Source organism: Nelumbo lutea, chromosome 6, assembly GCF_056320005.1.
Source record: "Nelumbo lutea isolate HS-2025 chromosome 6, American lotus-T2T, whole genome shotgun sequence".
Classification (NCBI taxonomy): domain Eukaryota; kingdom Viridiplantae; phylum Streptophyta; class Magnoliopsida; order Proteales; family Nelumbonaceae; genus Nelumbo; species Nelumbo lutea.
In genome coordinates, this window is record NC_142689.1 from 33,867,877 (window position 1) to 33,890,125 (window position 22,249).

A 22,249-nucleotide genomic window follows, 5' to 3' on the forward strand; every position below is an offset into this window, starting at 1 on the left:
CTTCTTCTTCTTCCTCTTCTTTTCTCATTCGACAGCCCTATTTCAACAAACAGGGTAGAATGTATTTAGTCATAGCTGATGGACGATATGTTATTCTGTTATTCTAGTTGTTATTTACTTTTTAGTTTTATATTGTTATGTGTTATCATATAAACGCCAAGGGCAGATGTGTCCTTTCATGTAACTAGCATAACATATAAATATTAAATTGAAGTGGCAACAGCAGAATATTGGGATTTTGTCCTTCCTTTCAAAGTTTGTGTTCTACTGCTTTCTCACTACTCTTTCTCCTCTTTCCTCTATACTTTCTCTTCTTTTCGAACCATAAGTTTAGTAGTGCTCAAGACTGATAGCAATCTTGAACATCTACATGGTATCAGAGCCAAGTTAGGGTTTCTCATGTGAGTCTAGTACCAACCGACTACATGAGAATCTCCTAGGACTGGAAGTTGAAAAGGTGGAGTTCGCAGACTGATTCTTGGAGATCGCCAGAAGGGTTAGCAGCTGTTGAAAGCTTGTCATGGTTGCAAAGTCTTGGTGGTCAGGAAGGATCAGAGAAGACTAGGGTTCGGGTAACCTTGAAAGGTAGCGAACAATTTTTCCTTGTAAGTTATCTATTCTCTAAGAGAAGTACTATCAGAGAAGATAGGTTGGATCTATCTTGGAGGTGGCTAGAAGTATTATGTTTACCTCCAATGTCCCTATTCGCTTCTGGGGTGATGCTATCCTCACGACGGTATATCTTATTAATCGGGTTCCTTCCCGGGTTCTTGATATGTCATCTCCTTTTTCCCTTCTATACCCATATGAGGAGTTGTTCACTGTTCCCCTTAACATATTTGGTTGTACCTGTTTTGTTCAGCTTCTCGGACCCCATCACTCCAAGTTCGAACCAAAAGCCTCCAAATGCATTTTCCTTGGTTATGCACAAACTCAAAAGGGTTATTGCTGCTATGATCCTGTCTCAGGGAAAAGATTTGTTTCCATGGATGTCACTTTCTTTGAGGAGACACCCTATTATTCTCGGGTTTCTCCTCAGAGGGAGAGCAGTGTGAGTCGGGATTTGGGTCACTTTCTTTAGGGGGAGTGCAGTGAGGGTAGGGTTCATACTTTTGGGGCTGTTCCCATACCTATTCCATTGGGTGATGAGGGCTACCATAGTGAGGGTGGTCAGAGGGATCAGGAGTTGAGGGTTTATCATAGGCGATGCAGGCAGGTTGATCCCGATCATCAGCAGTCCAGGCCAGCTCCAACCTCTTCTGCGGCTCCAAGTCCAGGTATTACAGTCCCAAGGCCCATAGAGACATCTTCCATTGTTTCCACTTCACCCCCTACAGACGACCTTGACCTTCCCATTGCCATCCGTAAAGGAAAATGGCATTGCACCACATCTACAGCTCACTGCATTTCCAGTTTTTATCCTATGATCGCCTATCTCCCTCCTACAGATCCTATCTTACATCCATTGCTAATGTCCCTATTCCAAGAATAGTGCAAGAAGCCCTATCAGTCCTGGAGTGGAGAGGTGCAATGCACGTTAAAATGGATGCCCTGTTGAAAAATAATACCGGGGAGCTAGTTGATTTGCCCAAAGGAAAGAAACCAGTTGGATGCAGATGGGTATTTACTGTAAAGCACAATGCAGATGGCTCCATTGAGAGGTACAAAGCTCGGCTAGTTGCAAAAGGGTTCACCCAGACTTATGGTATAGATTACTTGGAGACATTTGCCCCGATAGCCAAGATGGCCACCATTCGAGTTCTATTATCTCTTGTAGCAAGCCACAATTGGCCTTTGTACCAAATGGACATTAAAAATGCTTTTCTGAATGGAGACTTGCAAGAAGAGGTTTACATGCAGTTGCCTCCTGGATTCTATGATACAAAGACACGTAAGAAGGTCTGCCGGCTCAATAAGGCATCGTATGGTTTGAAGTAGTCACCTAGAGCTTGGTTCGATAGATTCAGACTAGCCCTTGGGAAGTTCGATTATGTGCAGGCCTAGTCAGATCACACACTGTTCATCAAGAGGGTGGAGTCCTCTCTGACACTACTTGCAGTATATGTTGATGATATTGTGGTGACAGGAAATGACAGCCATGAAATTGAGTCCCTCAAACAGCTCCTTCATCAAGAGTTTGAGGTGAAAGATCTTGGTGCACTTCGGTATTTCTTGGGTATTAAGGTTGCTAGATCCAAACAAGGGATCTCTATCTCACAGAGGAAGTATGTCCTAGATCTGTTGGCAGAAACTGGAAAATTAGGTGTCAAGCTTGCGGATACACCCATTGAACAGAACCACAGGATTAGTGCAGAGAGTGGGGAGCCTTTTGAAGACAAGGTTATGTTCCAGCGATTGGTAGGGAAGCTTCTATATCTCTGCCTCACTGGGCCAGATATTACTTATGCTGTTAATGTTGTCAACCAGTACATGCATTCTCCTTGAACCACACATCTTCTTGCGGCAGAAAGAATACTAGCATACTTGAAGAGATGCCCGAGTAGGGGTATACTGTTCAAGAACAATAACCACACGAAGGTGGAGGTCTATACAGATGCCGACTGGGCTGGGAGTTTTGTTGACAAAAGGTCTACCTCCGGATATTGTGCTCTTGTGGGAGGTAATTTTGTCTCTTGGAGAAGTAAGAAACAAAGTGTTGTCTCCCGATCTAGTGCTGAAGTAGAATACAGGTCAATGGCTAATGAAGTGGCTAAAATCCTATGGCTGAGATTTCTACTTGAGGAGTTGGGTATAGAGTATGAGAAGCCCCTGATGCTGTATTGTGATAATCAAGTAGCTATTAATATAGCACATAATCCAGTGCAACATGACAGGACCAAACACATTCAAGTTGACTGCCATTTTGTACGAGAGAGGGTCTCATCTCAAGTATGCCTCCCTTACATCACATCCAATATGCAACTAGCAGACATCCTCACTAAAGCCGTATCAAGAAAGAAGCTAGAAGCGGATCTATCCAAGTTGGGAATGCTGAACATTTACTCCCAAGTTGAGGGGGAGTGTAGAGAACACTGATGTGGGCCCCATAGCTGTGGTCCCACTTTCATGTAACTAGCATAACATATAAAAATTAAATTGAAGTGGCGGTGGAAGAATATTGAGATTCTGTCCTTCCTTTCAAAGTTTGTGTTCTACTACTCTCTCACTACTCTTTCTGCTCTTTCCTCTATACTTTCTCTTCTTTTCGAACCTAAAATTTAGTAGTGCTCAAGATTGATAGCAGTCTTGAACATCTACAATGCCTTCCACCAATCTTCTTCCCCATCATGAGATCCTGAAACACACAAGAAGAAGGAAAGAAGGTTATAGAACAATTAAGGGACTTGGTTAATCTGCTAATAGACATAAGGTTAAAAGGGAATTTAGGAACATATAAAACAGATGCTAAAGACAAGGAGGAGAGATCAACATTACCAACACCACAAATAGGAGATGTAGAACCATTAGCAAGTGTAACTGTTTGAGATGTGGAGGAGCAAGAAAGGGAAGAAAATACATCAAGAGTCCCATACATATGGTTCAAGGCTCCAGAATCAATGATCTAGGGTGAGGCTTTGGAAGCTAAGCAAGTCATACCTGAATGGGCAAGTGTAGTTGTGTTCTGCTGAGATGTTTGAAGGAACTGCTCATATACTACCTGTGGTACACTCACCATTTCCTGCCCGGAAGCACAAGCGGGTGTGGAGGGGGTTGGGGCAGTTTGCTGGCTTTCAGTAATTGTGCTACTACTCTTGAATGTAGCATGGTTAGCCCAAGTGTTGGGTGGACCATGCAAATAATAGCAGAAATTAACTATGTGCCCCTCTAAGCCACAATGTGTACATTTTCTCTGAGCATTACTCCTTCCTTTTCCACGGCCTCACCTTGACTCTCGACCTCCAGTCCGGCCACTAGCCCGGTTAAACATGTGTCCACCACGGTTGCTTGGAGGGCCATTGTTGCCACCACCACTTCTACTTCCCTGGCCACTCCCTTTAGTCACTACCAAACCAGATCTACCAGAGAAGGAAGAATGTTCTACCGGCTCAATGGATGTCCTCTTAAGACGGGCAAAAACTACTTCAAGTGCGAGGAGAGTTTATCCTCCCAATATCTGTGCTCTGACAGGCTCATACTCAGCCTTCAAGCCCACAAGAAACCTAGTCACATCAAGCTGTTCACGTTGCTATTGTTGGATCTGGACATCTAATGTTAGAGAGTGATACACATTTAGCTCATTGCGGATGTTCCCCAAACTTGCATAATACTCTTCTAAGCTTTGACTTCCTTTTTTCAAATTGAAGTACTCTTGGTATAACTGATATACCCTAGTTGTGTTGCCTTGTCCAGAGTACAACTTTTTAGCATGATCCCAGATTTCTTTGGCTGTATCTAGGAACATGAAGTTCACACTAATCTTTGGTTCCATCCTGTTCCAAAGCCATGTTATTATCTGTGCATCATCTTGTTCCCAATCACTGAACCCAGGGGAATCAAAGGAAGGTTTCTCCTCTCTCACATGTTTTACTTTCCTCTTGGCCTTCAAGAACACCTCCACAAATTTTGCCCATGGTACATAGTTCTCACCATTCAACTTGATGGATGTCATCTGAACACTTAGATAATCTGGAGAAAGCATGATGCCAGTTTTGTTGTCATTCCCATCTGCAAATGAAGCCATCTCAACTATTTCACCTTTGAATATACACCACAATCTCACACTCTTCACAAGACTTATCTCACTTATGATACCACCAACTCCACCTTCAACTGCACATTACACACTACACTCTAAAGCTGAAATCATTCAGTCAACACATTAAACACTTGAACTGCACACCGCAAAACCATTTACCATCAACACACCACGGCTGAAATTACTTAGTCATTTCATCGAACACTTGTTCTTCATACTGTAGAACCATCACCGCACCACTGTTGTCGTGGACTTCAGCAGTCTACTACCTTCTTTCAGCACACATGCGAGCAAGAAAACAAAAGAACATGACTGATATGTGTATCAGTCTCACCCAGCACCACAACAACTAACTTTTGAAGCACAAAAAAATTAGCATTCACAGTCCATTTCTGAGCACACGACAGTAGTGTCCATACCTGTATACGTCCAGCCCTCTTCGTACACTGAATAGAGGGTCTAGTATACCACTTCAACGACCACCACAGCACCGGCCAAAGGCATTCTCACCTCCAGGCCCTCAAAACGGAAACTCCTTTTCAGCCCCTTATCGAGTCTCCAATCAGGTCAGCTGTAGGATGATCAAACCTACTATGAAGCTGGTGGCAAACCCAGGAAGAAGACAGCAGCAAGAAAACACGAGACCTTATTGCTCTGATACCATGTGAATAAACCCTAGTTGATTCTAGGTCAAAGTAGAGAAGAAGAATGAAGAAAGAAAAGAGAAAGAAGGAGAGAAGAATAGTGTTCGGCCAGACTAGAAGAGAGAATGTAAAAAATCACTCTCCTAGCCGACCCACTTGAATTTTATTCATAAAACTTAGAGTTACAAGAAAGACTATTTTGTCCCTCATAGAAGATGGGACACAACTTAAACTCAGATACAATAGACCTTTCACTTTCAAGAAGATAAACCAGAATGACCAAAATAACCTTGACTCGAGCATTCTAACAACCAAGAAGGAAGTCACTGGACAATACATTTTTTTGCCAAACTACTCACAAAAAGATTAGTATGAAGTCTAGGAACATGTAAGACAAAGGACAAAGTAATGCCATTAGTCACCCTAACTATCCCTTTCCCAACAATGGGGATATGAGAACCATCTGCTGTAGAGACTCTATCTCTACCAGAACACAACTGGTAAGAATCGAAAAGGGTAGATGCATAATTTGCAACTATAATCCAGGGAGGTCCCTCCTTACCTAAGGTGGATGCATAATTTGCAACCACATATGAACTACTTATATGAGCAAAGAAAGTAGCGTGGTTGGCTCCTAGGTTTCCAGCACTCTGTTTCCCACCTAAAGAACTAGAACTAGTTGAATCCTCCTTACTCATAATCTATCCATACTTTTCCAACCCAGTTCTAACTATTGTCATTGCAATGAACTCCAAGTCAGCTTGGGTAAGAGGTCCTGAAGAGTCTTTAGTAGTTTCCACAATTGCATTTTCCCTTCTTGCTCTTGACCCGAGCTAGTAAGACATGTTGATGGAGCTTCAGCAAGTGTCTTTGGTATGCTTAGGCTTCTTGCAGTAATCACACATCAAGTCCTTATCCTCCCTCACTACTCCCCCTGTCTCCATTTGGCTTAGGCTTAACTATACTAACCATAGCTGATTGGTCAACCCCAGACACAAAGGCATAAGCTTGTGAAAGAGTTACACTTTCTCTAGAAAGGATGTATTTCCTGGCAATATCAAATTCAGGGTTCAGTCCATCCAAGAATGCAAAGACCCTATTCCTTCTCCACCAACTTCTGATAGGTTATTGCATCCTTCGTACTCTCCCAAGCCACAGTCTCTAAGTGATCTATCTCATGCCAAAGTGTTTTTAGCATGGAAAAATTCATAGCTAGTGGTCTATCTCCTTGTTTTGTATTAATCACTTGAATCCTTAACTAGTACGCTCTAGCTACATTCTATTTCCATGAATAGTCTCAGTCACACCATTCCAAATCTCCTTTGCAGTACTAGCCCACAAAAAATTTTAACCAATGCAAGATAACATAGAATTACATAGCCAGGACATGCTTCCCATGAGAGTCAAAATAAGACTGAAAATTATTATGAAAGTATTCCTTGGCATTATCTGAACGAAACACTTTAATGCATACACCAAACTGATTCCTTATCTCAGCATGAAAAGATAGAAAAATAGAGATCAACTCTAAATGATCCTTCATTAAGTAAATCCATGTCATTCTTGAATAGGACCCCAAACATCTGAGTGGACTAAAGCAAAAGGACTCAAGACTCTCTTATCATCCCTAGGAACAAAAGACATTCTATGATGTTTACTCAACTGACATGACTCACAATCTAACTGAGTTATAGACTCCAAGGTTGGGACTTGCTTTTTCAAAACACGTAGAGAAGGATGACCAAGACAACAATGCCACTGATGTTATGTAAGAGAGGAATGAAGAGCCTTTTGAGGACCATGGTCATCCAAGTAGTATAGTCCTCCAACTTCACGACTGCCACCAATCGTCTTCCCCATCTTGAGATCTTGAAAGACACAATATGAAGGATAAAATGTTACTGAACAATGAAGGGTTTGAGTAAGCATACTTACAAACAAGAGACTAAAGGAAAACTTAGGAACATAAAAAACCGAGCATCTAAGGTCAGAACCAAGAGACACATTACCAGTACCGGTAATAGCAGAAGAAGAACCATCAGCTAAGGTAACGGTTTGAGAGGTAGAAGGTGGTGACAATGATACAAACATATCTGAGGAGCTAGTCATGTGGTCTGAAGCTCCAGAATCAATTACCCTGGGTGAAGGTGAAGAACTAGAAGCAAGACAAGTAGTACCTGACTTCACAAGTGTAGTAGTGGCAAGACTAGAAGAAGCAAACTAGCAAAGCTTTTCATACTCCCCACGTGAGATAGAGATTGTGCCTTTATCCTTACCAACATTGGAAGTAGGAGCATCTTCAGTCACACTAAGACTCCCAAAATCACCTTCCACCATTGCTTGGTTAGCCCAGGAAGATGGGGGGTCGTGAAGATCATAACAAAAGTTGACTGTGTGATCTTCTTGTCCACAACGTGAACACTCCCAAAATCACCTTCACACTAAGACTTTCACTACCACTATGACCACCACCACCCCTTGCACCACTGAACTCTCTACCACCTCCTCGTGCACCTCTGGGGCCAAGGCCAAAACCCCTCACATTTCCTCCACCTCTACCACACATATGCCTACCAAAAAAACCTCCTCTAGAAACCACCATGGTTGATCTCTCTGAACGTGGGGGATGATCATTATGTGGATTTGAGGCTCTCCTTATGCGAGAGAAAACCTCAGACAATGATGGAAGATCACTACTCCCTAAGATTTGGGCCCACATTGGTTCAAATTCAGACCTCAACTTAGATAAAAATCTTGCTACATCTAGATGTTCTCGTTGTTCTTGTTGAGTCTTCAAATCAATGGATAGGGGTTGATGAACATTGAGCTCATTCCTTAAGCTTTTTAGAGAAGCATAGTATTCTTCAACACTTTTATCCCCTTGTTGAAGAGAAAAATAGTCTTGGTACAATTGGTAAATTCTTGTGACATTGTCTTGTCCAGAGTACAATTTCTTGGCATGGTCCCAAATCTCCTTGGTCGTGTCTAGAAACATAAGGTTTACACTAATGTGATTCTCCATACTATTCCAAAGTGATGTCATAATTTGGGAATTCTCTTGTACCCATTCATTGTACCCTTCTAATTCACTTTTCAATGGACCCTCCTTGATGTACTTCAACTTGCCTCTTGCAATGAGAGATACCTCAACCGACTTGGCCCATGGGATATAATTAGTAACATTGAGTTTCACCATAGTTAATTGAGAGGTCATGAAATCTGATTGCACAACTACTGTAGGTTTAGTGCTACCATTTGATGAAACCATGAGTGAGAGGAGATCACTGATTTGTCACCTAGGCAAATTGTCAAACAGTTGGTGTGCAACTACTGTAACACACCTTTTTTTTAGGAAAAACACCAAGAACCATCAGCCCTCTACTTTAGAAACACTTGGTTGCATACTTACCACAAGGTGTCACCACAACACAAACCACTATAAAATCACCACACATTGAGGAGAACCTACCTCACAACTCGAAACATCACAAAGCTGCTCTCTTCAAACTGCCAAATAGAGGGTTTTTAGAAAAACACCACCAACTCACACAACACTACAGCTTGAGGCATTAAAGCCTCTTTTCCAAGTGGCAATCATTCTTCTTAAGTCCTTTTCCTTTCCAACAAAGAATAGAGAGCACACTCCATTCCTAGCACACAAAAAGTTGAGACGTGAACAGCACAATCAACCTCAAGGCTCTGATACCATTTTCCAACTTTAATAAAGTAAGAAAAGGTGAAGAAAAGGATAGAAGAAAGAAAGAGAAGAAGATAGGAACAGAAAGGGAAGGGAAAGAGGAGAAAAGGAGAAGAAAAGAGGGAAGACTAGAAAGGAGAAATCTGTTCACTTCTCCTTACTGTTGACCCAGGTTGTATTAGCATTCTACTAAGGCTGAAATTGAAGAAAACTTAAGAGAGGAGAGCCTGAGAGTTCAGCAATGAGGGTCTGAGAAAGAGAGTTCCGAACCTCCTCTCTCTCAGCACCCTAACATTCTTTTATTAAGATATATTTGAATAATTACAAGGAAGCCCTTAGGTGGGCAAGAATTTACAAAGAACTTAATATAGACAGGATGGGCCCAGAATAAGGCCCATTACAAAAAAGAAACATAAATAACAAGAAAGAATAAACAACCTATAGGTCATTCGGCCCATCTTCTCTACACTCCCCCTCAAGCTGAGCATAGATGTCAATCATGCCAAGCTTGATGGTATCATGCTGAAGTTTTGCCTTGGGAATGCCTTTGGTGAGAAAATCTGCCAACTGTCCTTCAGATATGATGAAAGGAAGACACACTTCACCCGAAGAGATCCTTTCCCTAATGAAGTGTCGATAAACTTCAATATGCTTGGTTCTATCATGTTGCACTAGGTTGTGAGCAATGTTGATGGCAGCCTGATTATCACAGTACAACATCATTGGCTTGTCATATTCAACTCCAAGTTCCTCCATCAATGATTTTAGCCATAATAATTCAGAAACTCCATGTGCCATGGCCCTGTATTCTGCTTCAGTAGAGGACCGAGCAACAACCGATTGTTTCTTGCTTCTCCAAGAAATAACATTACCAGCCACCAAGCTGCAATACCCAGAAGTAGATCTTCTGTCGTCACTGTTTCCGGCCCAGTCAGCATCGGTGTAGGCTTCAAGTTTCATATGACCATGCTTGGAAAACAGAATACCTTTTCCTAGGGAGCCCTTCAAATAACATAGGATTCTCTCTGCTGCTGCCATATGAGTGTCTCGGGGAGCATGCATGAATTGGCTAATGCAACTGATTGCATATGCAATATCTGGTCGAGTCACGCATAGATACAAAAGTTTCCCAAGAAATCTTTGAAAGATTCCTTTGTTTAACAATGTCCCTTCTGAGGCTGAGAGTTTATGACTCATATCAATAGGAGTAGCAACTGGTCTAGCACCCATCTTTCCAGTCTCGAAGAGCAAGTCAAGAACGTACTTCCTTTGGGAGATAAGAATCCCATCCTTGGATCGAGCCACTTCGATACCAAGAAAGTATTTCAAATCCCCCAAATCTTTAATCTCAAACTCTGTATGGAGAAAAGATTTTAGATCATGAATTCCTGAAACATCATTACCAGTCACTACAATATCATCTACATACACAATGAGGTATAATGCTAGAGGTCCACTCCTCTTCACAAAAAGAGTATGATCGGACTGTGTCCGCACATAACCAAAGTTAACAAGTGTTGTTCTAAATCTCTCAAACCATGCTCTAGGGGACTGTTTTAGTCCATAAAGAGATTTCTTCAGCCTGCATATCTTCCCTTTCATATCAGTTCCATACATCCCTGGAGGAAGAGACATATAAACCTCCTCATGTAATTCACCATTCAGAAATGCATTCATCACATCCAATTGATAAAGGGGCCAGTCAAAGTGAGCAGCTAAAGATAGAAGAACCCTCACAGATGTCATCTTGGCAACAGGTGCAAAGGTCTCTAAATTATCAATCCCATATGTCTGTGTATAGCCTTTTGCAACCAGCCTGGCCTTATACCTTTCAATAGAGCCATCAGCTTGGTATTTGATAGTAAAGACCCACTTACAACCGACTGGATCCTTCCCTTCAGGCAAATCCAACACTTCCCATGTGTCATTCTTGTATAGGGCATCGATTTCAGTTCTCATAGCATCCCTCCACTCTGGAATCTTAAGAGCTTCTGACACAGACCTGGGAATAGGATGAGAAGCAACAGAAGAGAGATAGGCAAAGTATGGAGGTGAAAGCAAACTGTAAGAAAGGTGCTTGGAAATGCAGTGTGCAGTGCACTTCCGTTTTCCTTTTCTAACAGCAATGGGAATATCAAGCTCAGGGAAGGATGAATCCAAAGATGCTGAAACAGTACCTGTTGTCTCTTCTGTGACTGGAAGTGTATGAGGCCCATGTGTTGTAGGAGAAACAACCTGCACATTTTTGGATCTTTGCCTTTGATACACCTTGGGATTGAAGATAGGACGAGGAGGTAGAGTACTGGGACAAGGAGAAAGGAACGACTGATCCACCCTTGATGCATTTGAAGGAGAAGCAGACACATCAAGAGACTCAACAGGGACAGGAAGAGGAAGAGCAAACACCTGTGACAAATCCTCCCCCTGTGGACAATGACCTTCTGGAGAGGAATCATAAAAGGGGGAAAACTCATCAAAGGTGACATCCATTGAGACATATCGATTGCCAGACTTTGGATCAAAACAACCATAACCCTTCTATGTGAGAGAATAACCAAGGAAGATACACTTTTGAGCTTTGGGTTCAAATTTATGCCTTTGAACACTTGGAACATGTACATAATAGGTGCAGCCAAAGACACGAATAGGAATAGGAAAAAGGTCCTTGTCTGGATGAAGAAGATTGAAGGGAGACTTAAAACCCAAAACCCTGGATGGTATATGGTTTATAAGATAGGTAGCAGTAAGAACAACATCACCCCAAAACCTGGTAGGAACATGTGAGGCAAATAAGATACTTCTTGCAACTTCAACAATATGCCTATTTTTCCTCTTAGCAACCCCATTTTGTTCTGGGGTCCTAGCACATGAGCTTTGATGAATAACCCCCATGTCAAAGAGATAGTAGGATAGGTTTTTTTCAAAGTATTCTTTTGCATTGTCAAATCTGAAGATTTTAATCCTGGTATCAAATTGGGTTAAAACAAATTCATGGAATTGTCTTACAAGTCTTGGAACTCCATCATGGGATTTCATCAAGAATATCCAAGTGAATCGAGAAAAATCATCAATAAACAGGATAAAATATTTATAGCCACCCATGGAAGGTAAGTGGTAAGGCCCCCACACATTAGAGTGCACAATATTAAAAGGAAAAGAAGATCTTTTATTACTCAAAGGATAATTGTTTCTACAGTGCTTTGACAATTCACAAGACTCACAATGAAGACTAGACAAACTAATTCCCTTAAATAGTTCAGGGAAAAGATGATTCAAGGCAGAAAAAGACAGATGACCAAAACGACGATGACACAACATAATTCGACTAACAGACTCTAAAGAAACAGATCCAAGAGCAGCATTCCCAAGATGATCAGTGCATTGTTCCGGGGTATCAAGCAGGTATATTCCGTTCGCCTCATGGCCACTCCCAATCACCTTCTGAGACTCCAGATCCTAAAAAACACAGTAGGAAGGAAAGAAGGTTACACAACAGTTTAGTGACTTGGTTAAACTGCTTATAGACAACAAATTTGTATTTAGTTTAGGTACATGAAGGGTAGAAGGTAGGAATAAGGAATCCGTAGCCTTGATGGTTCCCTTACCAAAAATAAGGGCAAGTGAACCATCAGCTAAAGTGATTTTATCACGTCCAGGGAGCAAGTCATATGAAACAAATAGGGTAGAAAGATTGGTCATATGGTCAGAAGCACCTGAGTCAATAATCCAAGGGATCTTGAGATTACCTAAAGTGGTAGCATGATTGGCAGAAGCCCTTATACCTGAATGAGCAAATGCTGAAGCAGCAGAAGAATTGCCTGAAGCGTTAGAAGAAGAGGTCACATCACTCAGCTGGTTAATCATCTTTCCAAACTTTTCATATTCTGCTCTCATGGCTGCCAACTGTGCAGAAGTAGACATTTCTTCACTATCTATCCCGGCAGCTACATTTGCACTTCCTGATCTTTTACTATCATACTTTTTCTAAAACCGACTGGGAACAAGATTAGGATGTAGTTTTCCAGCACTTATCTTTGGTGTGCTTTGACTTTTTGCAGTACTCACATATAACTTCTTTCTTTCCTATGCCACCAGAAGTTCCAGCATTCCCTTTGGGTTTAATCCCCATATTGGCAAAATGATCATTCATATCAGCCCCTTGAATCTTAACAGCCCTTCTACTCTCTTCACTACTCACCAATGCATAAGCTTGTGACAAAGAGACACACTCCTTGGAAAGAATATTTTGTTTTGTGATATCATATTCTGGGTTTAGTCCAGTTAAGAACTTAAATACCCTGTTCCTTTCAACCAATTTTCTGTAGGTCTCTGCATCATTGGTGGTGTCCCAAGGTACAGCTTCTATTAGGTCAATCTCTTGCCATAAGGACTTCAGGGTTGAGAAATATACAGCAAGAGGTTTCTCCCCTTGTCTTAAATTCTTTACATCACTTCTCAATTTATATGCCCAGGCCACATTGAGTTTTTGTGAATAGGTTTTCGCAACACTGTCCCAAATTTCTTTTGCTGAATTCATCCATAGGTAGTGTTCGCTGATTTGTGGCTGCATTGAGTTCACAAGCCACCCAATGACAGTGTAATTTTCTTGCATCCACTTCTCATAGGATGGATCATTTTCTGGGGGAGCCTTCTTACTCTTGGAAATGAATCCCCACTTTCCTCTACTACAAACATGAACCTTTACTGATTGTGACCATGCCAGATAATTAGTTCCATCTACTTCAACTGTGGTCACAGTCAATAAGGAATCATTTGGAGCTCCCTGAACCAGTCCATATTCAGCACTACTTTTGTTTTCAAACTCTGAGGAGTACATCATGTAAACACTCTAAAACAGAGTTCAGCCGACCACAAGAAGACAATATACTGAGTTCAGCCTTCAAGAAGTAATCAGAAACTCCTAGGCACTGTGCACTCAGCCGAAGTACCTTTTCAAGGCTGTGCACTCAGCCAAGAAGAGTAAATACCAATCGGTATTGCTGAACAGGCCTTTTCACAAACACAGTGTGGGCAATAGAGACAGCCCCAATGTCAAGGAGGAGAAAAGACCCCAAAAAATAGTTCGTACAGCCCCTTAAAACAACCAAAATATGATTAACAATACACAACCTTGTTACAAGGATGTTTCGGCAGGTTTTAATAGTCCAAGAAGAAGAGAAAAACAGCCCAAAAATTTCTGGGTTAAACCAGATTTAATGCAGTCGAATGTAGTACAGAACAGCTGGGGTTTTTGGACACTTCAGCAATCCAAACACAGCCGAAGATAATACAGAACAACCAGAAACTGAGCACAACTTACAGTTCGAGCTTCAACAATCCAAACACAGTCGAGCTTCAAAAATAGAACAACCAGTCCAAACACAGTCGAGCTTCAATAGTCCAAACACAGTCGAACTTCAGAGCAGAAAACTGAGCACAACTTACAGTTCGAGCTTCAACAATCCAAACACAGTCGAGCTTCAAAAACAGAACCGAGTTGTTCCCCTTCTTCTTCCCCTTTTTTTTTTCTCTGATTCTTCCTGGCGACCAAACACCTTCCCCAAGAGATTCTAGTCTTGGGCTCGTCCACTGACCTCCAAGAATCAGGCAGTATGTGACTAAGCTTCCAGCCCTATGATATTCAGGTTCAGATATGCTCTGATACCATGAAGAAAACTGAAGAGAGGAGAGCTTGAGAGTTCAGCAGTGAGGGTCTGAGAATGAGAGTTTCGAACCTCCTCTCTCAGCACTCTAACATTCTTTTATTAAGATATATTTGAATAATTACAAGGAGGCCCTTAGGTGGGCAAGAATTTACAAAGAACTTAATATAGACAGGATGGGCCCAGAATAAGGCCCATTACAGAAAAGAAACATAAATAACAAGAAAAAATAAACAACCTATGGGCCATTCGGCCCATCTTCTCTACAGAAATGATTATAATACCCTTAGGAAAGTTACAGCAGATATAAGAGAGAAAGAATAACATAAAAAGACAATACTGCCCCTGTTAACTACTTCTAACAATTCTAACATATACTTTAAGTAAAAAACAAGTACAATGACTAATATGCCCTTATAGGGCGACTAACACATAAAATTCCATAGAAAACTTAAAACATCACTCCAAAGAGTTCCAACAAGAGTTTTGTGGTCCCCACTTACTATCTAAACAAATAATAAATAAAAATAACTAACAAATCTGCACAAAATCCTCAACACCCTTTAACATCTTCATTTTCCTTCATTCGTAAGGTATTGTAATCTTGTCTCTTTGGAACATAAATAAGAGTAAAGAGTTAAAGTGTGCATGAATAAGATGTCCTGTTTGATTAAGTCTTACAACTTCTGGTGATCATTCAAGGTGAACACTCACCATAGCATCAACCACCCAGAATTGGCTTCTTGCACTTTCAATAGCAGACTCGCTATTGCCCAGCATCCTTGCCATGGTATTACATGCTGTGTTAGCAACTCCTATTCCTGCACTGCACGATGAGGGTAAAACATGTCTCAAAACCTTACACTAAGACAGGAAGGACATTATTGAGATAGAAAGCTCTTCAAACATCTATATTCATTTTGCATGGATCACTAGGATAACTGAAATTCCTAGAGGTAGAAATAGTGTTGATTGTTATGCTTTTAATTCAAAATAAGACCAACAGAAGCTGTTAACAGTGGGAGCAGACATATTCCATAAACCAAGTGATCTGTGCATCAATACCACCATAGTATAGTTAAAGGATGAAGGAAGGAGAAAGAAAAAAAATGAAGCACTAGCATTCTGTACCACAACCATGATGCATGCTGGGAGACTTCTGTACTCTAATCTTACCTGTTCTCTAACAATCAGCTTCAAGCTGCTGGTCCTCTTTCCGGTGGATAATGGGAGGTATTTTGTGCCTTTTGACTTTAATTAAAATCAATGAATGCTCTTGGTTTTCTTTCAAAACATGAATTCTCCTTTTTTCATTCATGGGGATACACAACAGGGGTAGCCGTTGCCCATCCCCCATGCCCATGACACCCCCCCCCCAACCCAACCCAGGTGAAAGTGGAAATTGATCCCAAGTCTCCACTACAACCAGCTAAAGACCTTAGTAGCTGAGATAGTTGACACCTTCAACATGAAGCTAAATCTTAGTTTTTGTCTGTGTATAGTTTATGCTTTACAGGACAACTTTCCATCATATTATTTTGTCTATTAACCTTAGTTTTATTAGCTTCTTTTGATGGTTAGGAACAAGATAATAATTTAAACAGGTTACCTATGCTTCCTCTATCATTTCATAAAATATCATTATATTTTTTGGAGTATGTCACAATTTTTCCAAAATGTCTAATTTTTACAGTATTTCCATAGAACATTTCCAACATGTTTCCTATATTTGGAGGACTGATATTTTCACCGACAACAGCATCTTAACCTTTGGACACTTGGTTTGGTACATGCCAACATAACACTGATATAAAGTTTCACTTCAAGTATGGGGTTAGTATCAGACCTTCCAGCACCAGCAAGAACAATCTTTTGCTTTGGAAAGTCTATCATTGGTTTTCCTTGTGCTCTTACAGCGCCCAAAAGACCAGCTATTGCAACTCCTGCTGTTCCCTGTCATTAACTTATATTGAATCATGATGTTTAGCCAAGTATAAAATGATAACGACATCTTAATGTCTTTATCACAAACTAGTCTTAAACTTGTGGATGACTTTAAGTACCTCTTGCTATATAAGATAATCTGAATACACATGCAATGAAATGCATAATCTTTACCTTGCTTTTATTGCACCAACTTCTGAAAAGTTAATCATGATTAAATAAAAGGAAATGTATTGATCAGAAAACACAATATGTAATTTAATACTCAACCAAGGACAACTGCATCCCAACACTAAAACAACATTTTTTCAATTTAGGATTCACTTTCGTTTTTACTTCTAGGAGTTCATAGAGCTCAATAATATTCCCTCAATATCTCAAGCCTGACTGAGCTCCACAGTATGAGAAGCTTAAAGTTTCAATAGGTTCCCTATGTATTTTTCTTCTGTTAACTGTATAACTTTTATTGAATTATAAAAGAACATTGTATGTACAACATGCCAAGCATCTTTATGCTTAGGATGTAACCAAACAACCTAATCCATTTCTGTTTGTATATTACAAAAGAGCCCAAAACGTTTCTATTGTCTTCACCCCTTGCCACGCCAATCTATCAGCCATGTTGTTTTTGATTGCTTTACCCTTTCCTGTGCCCATCCATGCAGAAGTGATTGTACTTCAGTTCTTAGTGAATCTCCATGCCCAACCAGTCCCAACTATACTGCAAGTATGTTGCTGCTTTCATCTAGTTGGAAAACAGTCCTAGAAGTAGGAACTGTGTTTGAAACAAAGAAAACTAGCAAGAGAAGATTAGAGAAGAAGAGAGAGCTGCGGCAAGAAGAGTTAGAGGATGAGGAGTTCGAACTTAACCTCCCTCTAACTCTCTAATACACTTTTATTAAGTTAATCTTTTAGTAATTACAAGAGAGGTCCTTAGTTGGACAAGAAATTACAAAAGAGGAACATAAAAGAGTATGGGCCCAGAATAAGGCCCATTACAGAGAAGAACATAAAGATAATATACAGTAACAGCCTATGGGCCATTCGGCCCATCTTCTCTACGCTCCCCCTCAAGCTGAGCATAGATGTCAATCATGCCCAGCTTGCCAGTGTCATGATGAAGTCTTGCCTTGGAAATGCCCTTGGTGAGAAAGTCTGCCAATTGTCCTTCAGAGGTAACGAATGGAAGGAACACTTCTCCGGAGGAGACTCTTTCTCGAATAAAATGTCTATCAACTTCAATATGTTTGGTTCGATCATGTTGTACCAGGTTGTGAGCAATGTTGATGGCAGTCTGATTATCACAGTACAACATCATGGGTTTGTCATGATCAATCCCAAGTTCTTCCATTAAGGACCTTACAATTCCGAGACCCCATGTGCCATGGCCCTATACTCTGCTTCTGCAGAGGATCTGGCCACAACAGATTGTTTCTTACTCCTCCAAGAGACAACATTACCAGCCACCAGACTGCAATATCCTGAAGTAGATCTTCTATCATCCATATTTCCAGCCCAATCAGCATCAGTATAGACTTCAAGTTTCAAGTGGTCATGCTTGGTAAATAGGATTCCTTTTCCCTGGAGAGCCTTTCAGATAGCACAAAATCCGTTCTGCTACTGCCATATGAGTATTTCTAGGAGCATGCATGAACTGGCTAATGCAACTAACAGCATACGCAATATCTGGTCTAGTCATGCACAGGTACAGAAGCTTCCCAAGAAGTCTCTGAAAAACCCCTTTGTCTTCCAACAGAGTTCCATCTGTAGCTGAAAGTTTGCGACTCATATCAATGGAAGTTGCAGCTGGTCTTGCACCCAGTTTTCCAGTTTCAGACAATAAATCAAGAACACATTTCCTTTGGGAAATAAGGATCCCATCCTTGGATCTGGCAACTTCTATGCCAAGGAAGCATCTCAACTCCCCCAGATCCTTAATCTCAAATTCTGTACGGAGGAAAGACTTAAGAGCCAGAATGCCTGAGGCATCATCACCAGTCACTATAACGTCATCAACATACACAATGTGATACACTGCCAAAGATCTACTTTTCTTCACAAACAGAGTATGATCCGACTGTGTCTGAACATAGCCGAATTTAACAAGTGCAGCTCTAAATCTCTCAAACCAGGCTCTAGGAGATTGTTTAAGACTATAAAGAGATTTCTTCAATTTGCATACCTTTCCTTGCATATCTTTCCCATACATCCCTGGGGGAAGACACATGTAGACTTCCTCATGTAAGTCACCATTCAGAAATGCATTCTTTACATCCAACTGATAGAGAGGCCAATCAAAGTGAGCTGCCAGAGATAAAAGAACCCTCACAGATGTCATCTTGGCAACAGGGGCAAAAGTCTCCAGGTAGTCAATCCCATATGTCTGTGTATAGCCTTTTGCAACAAGCCTAACCTTGTACCTCTCAATAGTTCCATCAGCCCTGTATTTAATGGTGAAAACCCACTTGCACCCAACTGGATCATTCCCTTCAGGCAAATCCACCACCTCCCAAGTACCATTGGCATGTAGAGCATCCATTTCGGTTTCCATGGCATCTCTCCATTCTGGAATCCCAAGAGCTTCTGAGACAGACCTAGGAATGGGGTTAAAAGCAACAGAAGAGAGATAGGCAAAGTATGAAGGAGAAAGCAGGTCATAAGAAAGGTGTTTGGAAATGCTGTGTGCAGTACATTTCCGCTTCCCTTTCCTAACAGCAATGGGGATATCAAGGTCTGGAAAAGATGATTCCAAAGGAGTTGAAGCAGTACCTGTTATCTCATCTGTGATTGGGAATGTATGAGCTTCATCTGTTGTAAAGGAAACCACTTGCTCATTCCTGGATCTATGCCTTTGATACACTTTGGGATTATGGATAGGGCGAGGGGGTAAAGAAATAGGGTCCCTGGGACAAGAGGTATAAAGTGATTGATCCTCCTTTGACTCATTTGGTGAGGATACAGGTTTGTCAAGAGACTCAACTGGGACAGGAAGAGGAAGAGCAAAAACTTGTGACAGACTCTCCCCCTGTGGACAATGTCCATCCTGAGAGGAACCATAAAAAGGAGAAAGTTTATTAAAGGTAACATCCATAGAGACATGTCGGGTGCCAGTCTTTGGATCAAAACAGCAATAACCCTTTTGTGTGGGAGAGTAACCAAGGAAGATACATTTGTGGGCTTTCGGTTCAAACTTGTGTCTTTGCACACTTGGAATGTGAACATAGCAGGTACAGCCAAACACACGAAGAGGAATTGGGAAGAGATCCTTGTCTGGATGAAGAAGACTGAAGGGGGATTTAAACCCTAGTACCCTGGATGGCATACAGTTTATAAGATAGGTAGCAGTAAGTACAACATCACCCCAAAATCTTGTGGGAACATGTGAGGCAAACAAAAGGCTCCTTGCAACTTCAACAATATGTCTATTTTTCCTCTCAGCAACTCCATTTTGTTCAGGGGTTCTAACACTGGAGCTTTGATGAATAACCCCCATGTCTGAAAGATACAAGGATAAACTCTTCTCAAAATACTCTTTTGCATTGTCAGATCTGAAAACCTTAATTCTGGTACCAAATTGAGTTAGAACAAGCTCATGAAATTGCCTCACAGGTCTTGGGACTTCATCCCGGGATTTCATAAGTATATCCAGGTGAATCTAGAAAAGTCATCAATAAACAAGATAAAATATCTGTAACCCCCCATAGAGGATAAATGGTATGGCCCCCACACATCAGAGTGCACAATATGAAAAAGAAAAGGGGATCTTTTATTGCTCACAGGGTAATTTTTTCTACAATGCTTTGACAACTGACAAGACTCACAATTGAGACTAGACACACTGACTCCCTTAAACAGTTTTGGAAACAAATGGCTTAAAGCAGAAAAAGGTAAATGACCCAACCGACAATGACTCAACATAATTTGACTAACAGACTCTAAAAAAGTAGAACCAAAAGCAACATTCTTGGGATGATCAAAGCATTGGCCAGGGGTGTCGAGCAAGTATATTCCATTCGCTTCATGGCCACTCCCAATCACCTTCTGAGACTTCAGGTCTTGAAACACATAGTGAGAAGGGAAAAATGTTACACAACAATTCAATGATTTGGTCAGGCTACTTACAGATAATAAGTTGGTATTTAATTTAGGCACATGAAGAGTGGAAGATAAGAGTAAGGAGTCTGTAGCCTTGACAGTTCCCTTGCCAGAAATAGGGGCAAGAGAACCATCAGCTAAGGTGATTTTGTCATGGCCAGGAAGTAAATCATATGAAACAAATAAAGTGGAAAGGTTGGTCATATGATCAGAAGCACCCGAGTCTATGATCCAAGGGGTTTTGTGTTTACCTGAGGTGGATGCATGGTTAGCGGAAGCCCTTATACCTGAGTGAGCAAATGCAATGGTGGTTGAACTTCCAGAAGGGATGGATAATGAAGATGCACCTTCAAGCTGACTGATCATCTTTCCAAACTTCTCATATTCAGCTTTCATGGCTGCCAACTGTGCACTGGTAGATTCAACCTCTGTATCTGTGCATGTGGCTGCATGTGCACTTCCTGTCTTTCTACTATCATTCTTCTTCTGGAATCTGATAGGTACAAGATTGGGATGCAATTTCCAGCACTTGTCCTTTGTATGTTTCGGCTTCTTACAATATTCACACACCACTTCCTTCCTTTCTGTGCCACTATGAGCTTCTGTAACCCCTTTGGGTTTAATTCACATATTTGCAAAATGATCATTGATACCAACTCCTTGAACCTGCACTTGCCTTCTACTTTCTTCACTGCTGACCAGAGTATATGCTTGTGACAATGAAACATCTTCCTTGGACAAGATGTTTTGCTTTGTAATATCATATTCAGAATTCAGCCCTGTCAAGAACTCAAAGACCCTATTCCATTCAACCAATTTCCTGTATGTTTCAGCATCCTTAGGGGTATCCCAAGTCACAGCCTCTATCAAATCAATCTCTTGCCATATAGATTTTAAGATTGAGAAGTATGCTGCAAGTGACTTCTCCCCCTGTCTTAGATTCTTCACATCACTTCTCAGTTTGTAAGCTCTAGCAACATTCAACTTCTAGGAGTAAGTCTCTACAACACTATCCCAGATTTCTTTAGCCGAATTCATCCACAGATAATGTTGACTGATCTATGGCTGCATTGAGTTCACAAGCCACCCAATCACAGTGTAGTTTTCTTGTACCCATCTCTCATAAGATGGATCATCCTCTGAAGGAGCTTTCTTGCTCCCAAAAATAAAACCCCATTTTCCTTTGCTACAAATATGGATTTTCACTGATTGTGACCAAGCCAAGTAATTGGTCCCATCAAGCTTGACTGTAGTTACAGCCAGCATAGAATCGGTTGGGGTTCCCAAAATCTGCCCATATTCAGCAGTATTCTTGTTTTCAAAGTTTGAGGAATCCATCATGCAAAGTTCGGTGGTAGTTCTTTCTTTACTGTTTCAGCCTTCAAAAAAGACACCCAGCAACCTCCAATTACAAGGTATTTCAGATTCTAACAGCCGATGTCCCAAAGAGGAAGACAAAAGACCACAGTCCTTAAGAGACCTTTTGTCGAACACTCAGTGTGCAATACTT

The 22,249-nt window shown here is 41.1% G+C and overlaps 1 protein-coding gene across 2 annotated transcripts in view; it reads right to left on the bottom strand.

Moving 5' to 3' along the window:
* Positions 1-22,249, bottom strand: part of LOC148848453 (NAD-dependent malic enzyme, mitochondrial-like) — a 147,980-nt gene that overhangs the window by 74,796 nt on the left and 50,935 nt on the right. The window contains exons 9-10 of one of the 2 annotated variants that reach the window (XM_088952573.1): positions 16,547-16,653; positions 15,415-15,526 (exon numbers count right to left, since the gene is read on the bottom strand). The exons of the other annotated variant lie outside the window; for it this stretch is intronic. Coding sequence (XP_088808699.1) covers positions 15,415-15,526; positions 16,547-16,653 — 219 coding nt within the window. The remainder of the gene's footprint in view (positions 1-15,414; positions 15,527-16,546; positions 16,654-22,249) is intronic. 2 annotated transcript variants of the gene reach the window in all.